The following is a 13,715-nucleotide window of genomic DNA, read 5'->3' as shown; positions in this document are numbered from 1 at the left end:
ACAATTTTTTCTTCATAAAGAACTACAGCGTATATCATATAATCGTCAGTAGCTTGTACATTCAATCTGTAATGAAACAATAACTGTTTTGGATCATCAGTAACCGATTCCTTATGATTTCGTAAATCAAAATATATTATCGGAAATAATTCAGAGTAATTCTGTAAATTTAACTGCACTCCTGTATTATAGTCAGAGGTTCTGTATGCATATTCTAGAATGTCATTATATAATCTTGGTTTGTAATCACAATCATACTCTAGTTCTGGAGTAAAAAACGAAGTACCAAGTTGCAAACGGCAAGTGGAAAGTTTACATGCATCATCACCCGCATTTATTTTAAAAGTATCAAAAATAAAGGGATTTTGTAATTCATTATTTGACTTGTTTCTTTGCAGATAAACAAAAACATGCTTTGGATTTTTAATAGCAGGAGTAATTTGATATATTCCGGATATTGCTGTTGTTGGTGATGAATGCTTAATAAACTCTCTTAAATATGTAAATTTTGATGGCCTTAAAAAGGTATTATTTACTAATTTTTGTCCTGCCGATGTAAAGTTCAAACGTGGTAACCATAACTGAAAATCTAAAACAATATATCGTGTTTCATCACCCCCAACTCTGTAAATAAACTCTCTATCATCATTTAGTGTTATGTTTAGTTCGATTTGCATAGGTGGTATCATTTTATCTCGTAGTTCTTGAAAAATGGAAAACCTATTCAACGGAATACACGCATATACGTCTTTTGATTGTGCGCACAATTCACCTCATTTAATTGCTCCTACTTTTGGGGCTGTTGTCAAATTGCCAACTAATACAGCTCTATCGTCGAGATACCAATTGAAATTGGTAGCTACTGTACGGCTATAGTCATCAGAAAATTCAAGCAATCCTTTTATGAAACAGATTTTATGCAGGTCATTACCATCGTAAGGTTTTTTACCTCCTGAAGTTATCATAATGTGATTTATAATACTGGAACTATCATTTATCGTTGACGTTAGCACAGGTGTTTCTAGAGCATTGACCGCAATGTTCGATCCATCAGCCTTTTTCTCAAGTTTATATTTCACGATAAAATACCCATTATACCAATCAAACCAACTAGACCTATCAGTCATATTGAATATATACCCTGTTTTTTCCTGATATAGCCCATTTGCAGGTCGAATAATGGGTGTTTGCAGATTGAATCGGAGATAATCAACTTTTTCAACATTTTCTATGCTTCTGAAACTCATTTATATTATTAGATTATATAATTTACTTCAATTGTGCTAATCGTTTCAAAATAAGATCCCCAGCTTTTTCACTTCTATTTAACACGGTTTTTAAACTTTTCTTTTGTGCTTTGATTATTGGTGATTTATTGATATCTTTTATCATTTTTTTAGAATATTGTCCGATATTTGATAAATCATTAGTTATTAAACCTGATCCTTTATGGCGATATTGATATAAACCTTTTTTAGGGTTATAAAATTTTGACCATTCGTATACTCGATTCATTTTATATTATTAGTTTAGATTAATTCACCTCTTTGATAACGATATGAAACGCCGTATCGATTTCATTTAAATCAATGGGACGATTATACGAATCGGTTATATATATTCGAATTGAATCGATGCTATTTTTATTAATTGGAGAAAATTTCAATCTTCTCGGTTCAAGAGTGAAAGGAAATGACCTACGAATTCCTTGTGCTATAATACTAAAACAAAATAAAACGTCTCTTGATTCATCTGTCAAGGATCTTTTAGTCAAATCGCAATGAATACATATCATATCAACGCTCCTTGTTAAATCAGGTATTTTGTCACTTATATTACTCCCTGAAGTTAAAATTTTCTTTTCAAAACCCAGAATCAAATTAAAGTCTGATACAGATAGATCTAATTCATAATTTTGCTTTATGGTTATTATTGTTCTAAATAATGATAAATCAAACGTAACTGAAAATGGATAATCATCACCATCTTTACCAGTTGTATTTTTTAAAAAAGTATCAATGTCTGTATATGAATACATTCCATTAGGAAATTCAACATTTTTAAAATTTGTATCACTTCCATTGGTTTTTCGATATCTTATTTTATTGTTACCGAATGAGGCTGAAAGGTTATACCACGAATATGTCATACTGATTATTTCGTCCAACGCCATTTCATAATTTTTATTTGGATCTAGGAATAAAGGCTGGTCAAGATAAATTGTAAAATCATGTGCTTTCTGATTATAATTATTGGCTTGTCTTTTCGCCCTGAATGAACTAAGTATCAAATGTTTTTCCATTATATATTTAAATTAGATAAAATAGTTGTTATAAATTTTTTCATATAGACGCTTTGTAATTCTTTTTACTCTTAACAGTTCATCCAATATTGTAATACCTTGATTTCTTACTTGACTGGATGAATTCCCAGCGTTAATACTTCCGCAAATTACATCAAGTTTTTCAATAAGTTTCTCAGGATTTTTGTAATAGATTACTTTATAATTTTGATCCATCCCACTACCTTCCCACTCTTCTTCTCTATCAGAATCAGAATCAGGCGCTGTCTCCCTCCTAATACCCTCTATCTTATCAAATAATGCTTTTTCTATAGCTGGTTTTTTCTTATATTTAGTTTTACGGGGGGTCTTTTTTAATTTTTTTGATTTTTCCTGTAAATCCGAAGCTGAGAAAGGAACTTTGTTGTATTCCATTCTTTGCTTTTTTTGTCTAGTCAGTAACAGCTGATCTTCGATTCTATCAATTTTTTTTGTAAAATCTTCGGATAGTCCCGACAGCTCATCATATGACTTTCCTTCATATTTACCTGATTTGATAAAATCTTCACCACTTTTTGAGAGCTTCCCTAATAAAACGTTGACGCGACGTCTTTCTTCAGCTAGATATTTGCGTTCATTATCTAATTTCTTTTGATCAGCCTTTTTGAAAGAGCTAGGTGTCCATTCTTTTCTCTTCCGTGTTGTTGATGGCTCAAAATCAGACATTTCACCTTCATCTTCTGTTTCATCTTCATCAATTGGTGGTGGTGGTTCAAAATTGGGCATTTCATCTTCATCAATTGGTGGTGGTGGTTCGAAATTGGGCATTTCATCACCCCCATCTTCTGGTTCAATTGGATATTCTGGAAGAGGATCACCCTCTCTTACCCCTTTATTTTCCAACTTTTTAGTTGCTTCAATTTGTGTGTCGAGACGAGATGTTACTGGTTTAAACATTTTTATGAATTTGATTTGTCCTAATTCATCTTGCAATTTTGAAGACATTATTTGATTATTAATATTCTTGATTTGATTCTCAACTTCCTCTTTTTGGTCAGCAATTTTTTGCCAAGCTAATAGACTCATTTATATATATATTAGTGTAGATTATTATCGGTCTTCCAGAAGTCTTTCATCAGTCTTTCATTAGTCTTCCAGAAGTCTTTCATCAGTCTTTCATCAGTCTTTCATTAGTCTTTCAGGCGTCTTTCATTAGTCTTTCAGGCGTCTTTCATATTATATAACTGATATATATAATATGAAAATACCAAATTATGACACTGAAGACGATATAGTCTCGAACTTTAAACAAGTATACGATTTCATGCCAAATCAATGTTTTCGTATGCTACTTTGCGCTCCGAGTAATATGGGAAAGACTAATACTTTAATGCATATGATTTACAATTTATTATATTTCGATAAAATATATTTATATGCAAAAAATTTAGACCAGTCTAAATACCAGAATCTTATCAATGTGTTCCAACCAATAAGCGATGAAGCTGGTTATAACATTATTGAAGCTAGTAACGACCAAATAATTCCTGTTTCTAAACTAAATGATGATAATCAAAAGCTCGTGATATTTGACGATTATGTTTGTGATAAAAATCAAAAACCATTAATCGATTATTTTATACAAGGGAGACATAAAAACTGTAGTGTGATATATTTGTCTCAAAGCTATTTTAAAACGAAAAAAGACATAAGACTTAACTGTTCGCATTTCTGTATTTACGAATTCCCAAGTGCTAATGAGAGGGCACTGATATGCCGTGAAAACAGTATTCCAAAAGAGCTATACGAGCAAGCAACTAAAGACCCATTCAGCTTTTTATATATTGATAAACCACGTAAATTCATAACAAAAAATTTCGATGAGAAGATTTAATCTAACATATTAACAGAAAATGGGGTACATTAATGACGAAAATGATTTTATGCATACCAAATATTCTCAAAGTGCAAAACCTGCAATTGGTTTTAAACAACTGGGAGCTGATTTCGATATGGATAACAAAAAGATATTCAGGTTAAATACACAAGCTGATGTAGCTATCGATGCTGATTACGATTCGTATGCTCTTGATTTGTCTTCAGGTGTCAACAAAGGATATCTTAAATTGAATTGTTTGACAAAAGATGATGCAGGGAACAATTTTGATGCTAATCAATCAGTGATACACAACACAGAACCGTATTATGATGGTTTGTACCAAAAAACAAGTCTAGTATCGAAAGAATACGTTGATTTAATGGACACCAATCTTGAACAAAAAATAGATAGTAAAATACAAAATAAAGCTGATCTAAATACCCACGATGAACAAACGTTTAACAGCATAATAAATGTCCCGAATTTCGATCAAGGCTATAGCAATATGTCTAACGTAATGAATAAAGAATATATTGACTCCAGAGACGCGCTTAAAGCAGACAAATCGTACGCCGACAATACTTTTCTAACGAAGAATACAGGTGCTATTTTGGCTAATACCCTTCAGAGCAAGGCTTCCAAAATATATGTCGACAGTACTTTTTTAACTAAATCCGTTGGTAATGGCTTAGCTCAGAGCATACAAAATAGGCTCAATATTCACGGTAGTAACATGATGCAGGCAAATCTCGATATGAACGCTAATCGCATAACAAATCTAAGCAAACCAATATATGAAACCGATGGTGTAAACAAAAAATACATGCTTGATTATGTTGGTGAAAGTCATGTTCAATCAGCTAATGGTGAAAATAAATTCAAATATATAATGGATGATCCCAATGCACAAGTGAGTGAAGAAGATGATGTCGAATTGGGGAATGTTGTAACCTTTCAAAATTCACCACATAAGGTAAATAAAGAGGTAGTTGACATGAAATTGTTGCTTGACAGTTCAAAACGTTATTATAGTTCAAGAATTGGACTAAATCTTTATACATTGGTAAACGATCAATATACTATTTGTCTTGAGATCATGTGGGTAAATGTTAATATTGACCCAGACACTCTGCAAATATATGGTACATCGTCCATTGAAACTATTCATAACGTTAGCAGAAAAACGTTTAAAACACAAAACTATATCAGGTTAATAAGTCAATTCACAAAAAGTCAAAACATTGGGAATAATTACCTATATATTGATATAGTCATGAAAAATATGCCTGGAAGCTCTTATGATCAAAAACTACAAACATATTTTACTGTTTATGGTATATCTGGCCATCAATCCAATGTCGAACCAAGTATTTATGATCAAATATATTATATAGCTAATGACCAAATTAATTTCAACACAGCCATCAATATGGATAATAAAGCTATTTATGGCGTTTTAGAGGGAAATAGTGATAGCCAAGCCGTCAATTATAAACAACTGAATAGCTTCAATGATAATCTTAAGGCCTATCTTGAAACAAAAATATTATCACTCCAACCCAAAAGTTATTATAATGAAGTGTTTGAATACTTTTTTGATTTATTAGATGTATCGAATTTTACTTTGTCAAATAGCAACGGCAGTGTTGTTTCTGGCTTAGGTAGTAATCTCGTTTTTCAAACTTCTAAATTGTTAACAGAATTTGAACCAAAAGGGGGCTTTATAGGTGTTTTCGTAATTAATTTAAATGAAAATATCACTGAATCCAATGACTGGACTATATATATGGCATTTAAATATGACTATAAGCCCAGTGATAATAAAAGGATTAAAATTGAATTTATCGAGGGTGATAGTTTTAGTTTTCCGTGGGTTAAAGTGGAGCATAATAAGCTATTCATCGATTATGATCTAGATTCATATACAGAGCAAATAAGAGGAACATATTTTGATAAATATTTGAATCTCTGGTATACTAAAATAGAAAATCAATTTAGAATCGCTGTTTGCAATAATGCTATGAGTATTGATCAAACATTGTCTGGGTTTAATATCAATGCATCCAACATTAAAATCAGTTCAGATTACTATGTACAAAGAATCGCTTTTAGTAAAACTGCATATCCGATAAATGGTAGAGAGTATCATAAAATCCAATTTTTAGATAAAACAAAGGCTGTATTCTTCGAATAAATTATCTAACTCCAACGATTTTATCTAATTAAATTATATGAAAACAGTGAAATTGGTTAGCAATATTATTGATTCTATTGAGAGATTAATTCAAAACATAAGGAAGCTGTATTACACAATAAAGAACAAGCGCAATGCTAAAATGACAAAATGATAAAACAAAAAAATCATATATAACTAATATATATGACTAAACATCGAAAATGCATATTTACATGGAACCATGTATCAAGCGAACTGACTGAAGAACAAATTATAGAATTGAAAGCTTATTATCAAACATATCATCGAAAATGTTGGGCTTATAAGCAGGCTGTTAAACGTTTCAAAAAATGGAAATTATTAGGGAATTCATTGTCTATTCTCTTTGCATCCGGCTCCCTTGCATCAAGTATTGCTACAGGAGGTATTAGTTTGGTTGCAATTAGTACAATAGCGCTTTTAATACAAGGCTGGATGCATCATCAAAATCTCGATTTAAAAATTCAAAATTGTTTATATGCATCACAATCCTATATGCATATACTTAACACACTAAAATTTATTTTGCGAACGGGTGAATTCGACCTATCCAATATCCTAATAACGATGAAAAACACCGATGACTACATAAGTGATAACAGCCCGATTATAGATAAGTATATGGTAAAATATGATAAAATTTTTACTTTATAAGGCGCAATATCTCTGCATTTTTTAATTCTAAAATATTTGCCCAATATCGATTATAAAATTCAAGCGTTTTTCTCGATTCAGTAACACAGATAAAATTGTATGGGATATCGAGCATTTTAAACAGCTGTCTTATAATATATTTCGTTGAGATCATCCTCTTTCTTCTTTTATTTATAGATGGAAGAATAGTATCGATCTCATGAAACACTTTGTAAATCTTATAGCGATGATTATGAGACAATTGAACTCCATTTTTAATACATAAATCGTTTAAAACATTCTCAACATGGTATTTACGATGATAGATGCTTTTACGCCATATCTTGTGTATGTTCTCGTAAAAATCGAAATACTCATTGTAATAAATAGAACCATGAACCAAACCGCAATTAATACAAACATTTATACCGTTTTGATTTGACATATCCTGCTTACTACAGCATGGCTTAGCATCCTTGTTACCTTTTATCAATAGTTGATCACAGAAAGGGCATATAGTTTCTTTTAAAATTTTTAATTCATCGTCGATTTCAGAATTACAAACCATTATATATATAACACACATAACTTCACGGCACAGCTGTGTTTGGCAGTAAATTTTAGAATAAACTTTTTGAGTAAACTTTTTGAGTAAATTTTACTCAAAAAGTTTATATATAAAAAACATATAAAGAATTATATATATAGTATATAATAAATGGGACGAAATAAAAAATACGATAATGAAGAAGACAGACAAAACGCTATTACTAAATCAAAAACGAAATACATGCTTAATAAGCCTTGGTATTGTGATATTTGTGAATATCACAGTTGCCTTGCAGGAAAATGGAGTCATATGATGACCAAAAAGCATATTAAAAATGCTGTTATTAAAGCTCTTGAAGATGATGATCGGTTTAATATTATACCTGATGAATAACATATAAAGAAAAATTATATAATTATATATTGTATAGCACAGTATATATGAATTGCTGTTATCTGTTGCCTTAGGTGACCAAAAATATATTTATTTCTGGTTATCTTTTAAACACACCAAAAATCTAAAAAATTATTTTTTACTATAGATACTTAAAGAAATGGTAATTCTATATAGTACACAAAAAATGACACAAAAAAATATCTCAACCAATATTAATATGGACGAATCTGATTTCAACAATCTATCTAAAACCGAGCTTATAAAACTCATTTTATCACTAAAAGCCGAACCAAAAGCACACGAGCACAAAAAGGTCGAGCATAAAGCACACGAGCCCCAGAAGCCAAATAAAAGCCCCACCCCCTCGCGTAAAATACCAAAAAAGAAGACATACCAATCTCATTCAAACACTCCTAAACCAATAACAAAAACCCATAATACTCTTAAACAACTATCAAAAAGTTACCTGAGTGATGCAAAGGCACTAGGCTATACATGGATAGATCTTGTAAAAAACTCAACAAGGAAAAAAGTAATCAATAAAATTCAAAAATATAAGACCGATAAGACCTTAAACAGGACACTCAATGAATTTAATTTCGATGACAGTATTTTTGATTCAACATCCAATGACCAACCTCTATTCAAAATAACGGAAATCGGAAATACAGCGAATAAAAAATTCAATGCTTATACCAATGAATTCAAAATAAATGTACGAAAAAATTTCATAAACAATAAAAATGATGTTTTCAGTGTATTTGAAAAAATGGTTGAAATGACAATAAAGAAAAGGCAGTTAAAAGGTAATGATAGATTCAGATTGGTAATTTCAAATGATGAATTAGATCATCCTATCTCAACAAAATTGTTAAAAGTTTCTGATTTCAAGTTAAATCAACTTTCAGATGTAATCAATACGTTGGAGTATAAAGAAATAGATTTAGAAAATTGCAAAATAATTATTCAATCTGTTAAAATGCCTAGTGGTAAATCTCGATTACATTTATCAAAACAAACAGTTAATAGAAAGCAATGTATTATCACAATCAAAAATGATGACACAATATGTTTAGCAAGGGGAATTGTTACAGCTTATGCTAATTTACACCCTGAGAATTACACTACAACTCAGTTGAAAGATGGCTTTAATAAATCACGGAAACTACAAGAAATTCAAGCCAAAGAACTTCATAATAATGCAAATGTTGAAATTAACGAGTATGGCAATACTTTAGAAGATGTAAATACCTTTGCATCGTATTTAGATATTGAGATTAACATTATCGATTCTGAGCAGTTTAATGAAATCATATATACAGCTAATAATGGTAAAATTGACAAAATTTATTTATACAAAACACGGAATCATTTTGATGTCATAAAATCAATGACAGCTTTTCTAAATGTAGCATATTACTGTCATAGTTGCAAAAAAGCTTATACAAGACGTGATAAACACAAATGCCCCCAAAAATGCCTTTCTTGCTTCAAATATTTCCCAAATGGAGATAAATGTGACGGCAAAGACATTACATGTAAGCAATGCAATCGTGTATTTCATGGTGACAGCTGTTTCAAAAACCATACAAGAAATCGATCTAAAAAAGATGGTGATGAATCAGTATGTAGCAGTGTAGCAAAATGTTCAAAATGCAATCAAATAATACTAAAACCTTATATTAAAATACATAAATGTGGTTTCAAAATGTGTAATAATTGCAATAAATATTGTGAAAGCAAACATAAATGTTTCATGAAAAAAATCAAATGCAATGGAGGAAATTGTATAAAAGATAGCAAAAAACCTTGCAGATTAAATAAAAACATAAAACGAAAAGATTATTGCTACTCATGTAGAACGTATAATGAAAAATATTTATTTTTCGATTTCGAATGTACACAAAACACTGGAACACATGAAGTTAATTTAGCTATCGGCCATGATTTCAATGGTAATGAATCAATCTTCAATGATATTAATAGTTTTTGTAGTGGTATTCTTAATGAAAAATATAAAGGATACACACTTCTGGCTCACAATTCCAAAGGGTACGACTCCCATTTTATTCTTAAATGGTGTATTGATAATGGTTTTAAACCTTACTGTATTTACAATGGTGCAAAAATTATGATGATGGAAATTCCACAATTAAGAATCAAGATAATCGACAGCTTAAATTTTATTCAGCAACCATTATCATCGTTTCCTAAAACGTTTGGTTTAAACGAGCTGAAAAAAGGATATTTCCCACATTATTTCAACAAAATTTGTAATCAAAACTATATAGGAAAAATACCTTCTAAAAAGCATTATGGGTATAATCAAATGAAAACCCATGATAGACAAAAATTTTTACAATGGTATAATGATCGTGTTAATGAAAATTATGTTTTCGATTTCAAAAAAGAATTAATTGAATACTGTAGGTCAGATGTTGATATATTAAGAAGATGTATGTTAAAATTCAGACAAGATTTCATAAACCAAGAAAATATTGATCCACTAAAATACATCACAATAGCCGGTGTTTGTATGAGTATTTATAGAGGGAATTATATGCCTAAAAATACCATAGCTGTGATTGATAATGTTGTTCAAACAGAAAACCATAGTGCAGTTAGTATTGCATGGCTAGATTACATAAGTAATAAAAATAAAATTAAAATTCAACATGCCTTGGAAGGTGGTGAAAAAGTTATCAAATGCAACAATAACAAATTAAAAGTAGATGGTTTTTGTGCATCTACAAATACTATTTATGAATTTCAAGGTTGTTTCTGGCATGGTTGTCCACATTGTTACAAACCTGATGTAATCAATAATAAGAATCAATGTGATATGGGTACTTTATATAATAAAACACAAGTTAAAAATAACAAAATAACAACTGCTGGTTACAATCTCACTGAAATGTGGGAATGTAAATTAAAAAATGATAAATGTTTCCAAAAATATTATAAAAATGATTGGAATAGAGAAGTGGTTGCACCACTAAACCCGAGAGATGCTTTCTTTGGTGGTCGAACAAATGCTACAAAGCTACTTTATAAATTCAAAGATGATGAATACGGAAAATACGTAGATTTTTGCTCCTTATATCCCACTGTCCAGTTCTTTAAAAAATACCCCATTGGACACCCTATAAAAATTATATCACCAGAAAAATACGATAAAAAATGGTATGGACTAATAAAATGTAAAATTTTACCACCAAAAGGGTTATATCATCCTGTTTTACCAGTGAAAATCCAATGTGAAAAAGCTGAAAAGCTGATGTTCCCTCTGTGTATATCATGTGCAAAAACAAAGCAACAAGAAAGATGCCAACATAATGAAAATGAACGATCATTCATAGGCACATGGACAACCGATGAAGTCAACAAAGCCATTGAAAAAGGGTATAGAATTACAAAAATATATGAAGTTTGGCATTTTGAAAACTCATCCGACGATCTATTTAAGGGATATATAAAAAAATTTATGAAACTCAAACTTGAATCAACGAAATATAATTTTAAAAATAACAATGACGAGATGAATTTCAGAAATAAAGTCAAAAAGAATTTAGATATTAATTTAGGTGAATTAAATGAAAATTCAGGCTTACGAGCCATTGCAAAGATGTGTTTAAACAGTCTTTGGGGAAAATTTGGGCAACGAAATAACATGAATCAATGTAAATACGTAACTGACATAAATGAATTTTATCAAGTACTTCTCGACGACACAATAGATAATTTAAACATGAATTTCATAAATGAAGAAATGGTTCAAATGAGCTACACTTACAAAAATCAGTTCGTTGATAACAGCTATAATACGAATATATACATTGCATGCTTTACAACTAGCTCAGCTCGACTAATGTTATATGAAAAACTAGACTATTTAGATAAACAGGTATTATATTTTGATACAGATAGTATTGTGTATATCGAATCCCAAAATGGTAAGACAATAGAAACAGGCGATATGCTAGGCGATTTAACAGATGAGTTAGACGGTGATGTTATAAAAGGTACCTTCGTAAGCGGTGGCCCTAAAAACTACAGTTTCATATATGGCGATAATAAACAGAAATGTGTTATTAAAGGTTTTTCCCTTAATCATGAAAATTCACAAATACTAAATCACACAAATATGATTAAGATGGTTAAGGGCGATTTTAAAGAACTCACATTAGTAAATGAAAATAAGATAACCAGACAGAATAAACAAATTGTTAACAAATATGAGGAAAAGGTATACAGCTTTGGATATGACAAGCGCGCAATAAAACACATATCGGATAGCTGTATAGAAACATATCCTTATGGATATTAAAGACAAACTCATCTGTTTATCCTAGGTTATAATCTTAGGTTTTGATTTTCATTATGTCAACGAGGTTTGTTTTAAACGCACTAAGATGCAAGATTTTTAAAAAAGAGTATAAGAGATTCATGAAAAAACGCATAAAAATAAAAACATACACTATATATATAGATAAATGACAAACATGAAAATAAACATGGAAAATTTAAAGAAAATATGTTTCAAAGCAAATACATTCAAAAATATGTCTGATGACGCAATAAACACACTGAAGTATATCGTAACATTAAAAGAATTATCAAAACTCGGAGATTTGGTATATGAAAATTTAGACACTTTAGTATATTTAGATAAAAAACTAAAGGAAGATGGACATTGCAAGCCATTAACAAAATTATTAAATGAAGAAAATGAAACAAGCAAATACCTATGTAACATTTACAATGATTTAAACAGTGTATTATCCGACCTTGAAAAAGAAAAAATGAATTCAAAAATAACAAAAATCATAATCGTTTTAGAAGACAATTCACAACAGATATTCAGTACAAGAGATTTACCATGATAATAAAAACAGCATAAAACTCGGCTTCGCTTGGTTTTACAGGCTTGGTTTTACAGGCTTGGTTTTCTAGGGTTTGAATTTCAGTTTTTGATTCTAATATTTGATTCCAATATTTGAATCCATTTTTGTCCCCATATTTGTTCCAGTCGGCGGGCAGTAGTGATGTACTACATCTCTAAGGCAAATTTGCCTCAGAGTGTAGTACATTACTACTGTCATTAACAATTCTTTTTCCAATTCTTAGGCTGGGAGCGGGTTCACACGCAGGTTCAGCACACACGCGCGAGCAAGCGGGTGAGGGAAGCTCGCAGGTTACTCAATCTTTCCTCAATTTTTGCATGATATTTTTTAGGCAGGGAGTTGCTCGCTTTGCATAACATCTTTTTCTGTTTTTACGGTGCAGGAATTATTTTGGTATTGCCAAACATTCACCCCCTACCGCTTCAATAAATAACGGTCCATTCCCTTGGTCCTTCTCTCTCGCTGTTGTCTTATACGATACTGCCATCAAAAGAACAATATGTATACAACAAGTACCTATTCAAATCCTGGTTAGAAGCTTCGGCCATAAGATTCGAGATATCTATTTTGCCCTTCAACAGCTGAGCAACTCTCTTTAGTACTGCCTTCTTTTGTAGCTGTAAAGTGCTGTTCTCACCCAAAGAGGTTTCTGCTGTTGAAACAAAAGAAGTGTTTGAGATATCTTAGCTGAAACGCCGATGTCTAAGTGAAAAACTACCGCAAGTGATGCTACTCCCCAGCATGCGTTATGGAGTAATTATGCCTGGGTTATTGGAGTATTATTTTCTGCTAATGTTTACACCTAGGATATAATATTGTTTCTTTCTATCTTGTTTTTATTTCTTCTATTTTTATAA

General features: G+C 30.8%; 1 protein-coding gene across 3 annotated transcripts in view; it reads right to left on the bottom strand.

Annotated features, from left to right (window-relative positions):
- The window catches only part of LOC144661741 (uncharacterized), a 47,069-nt gene that overhangs the window by 10,570 nt on the left and 22,784 nt on the right, over positions 1-13,715 (bottom strand). For all 3 annotated transcript variants that reach the window (XM_078522563.1, XM_078522564.1, XM_078522562.1), the window contains one exon: positions 13,375-13,510. In XM_078522563.1, coding sequence (XP_078378689.1) covers positions 13,375-13,510 — 136 coding nt within the window. The remainder of the gene's footprint in view (positions 1-13,374; positions 13,511-13,715) is intronic.

This window comes from Oculina patagonica, chromosome 7 (genome assembly GCF_052425735.1).
Source record: "Oculina patagonica isolate OP01 chromosome 7, crgOcupat, whole genome shotgun sequence".
NCBI classification, from domain to species: Eukaryota; Metazoa; Cnidaria; class Anthozoa; order Scleractinia; family Oculinidae; genus Oculina; species Oculina patagonica.
This window is presented reverse-complemented; position numbering and strand designations above follow the sequence as displayed.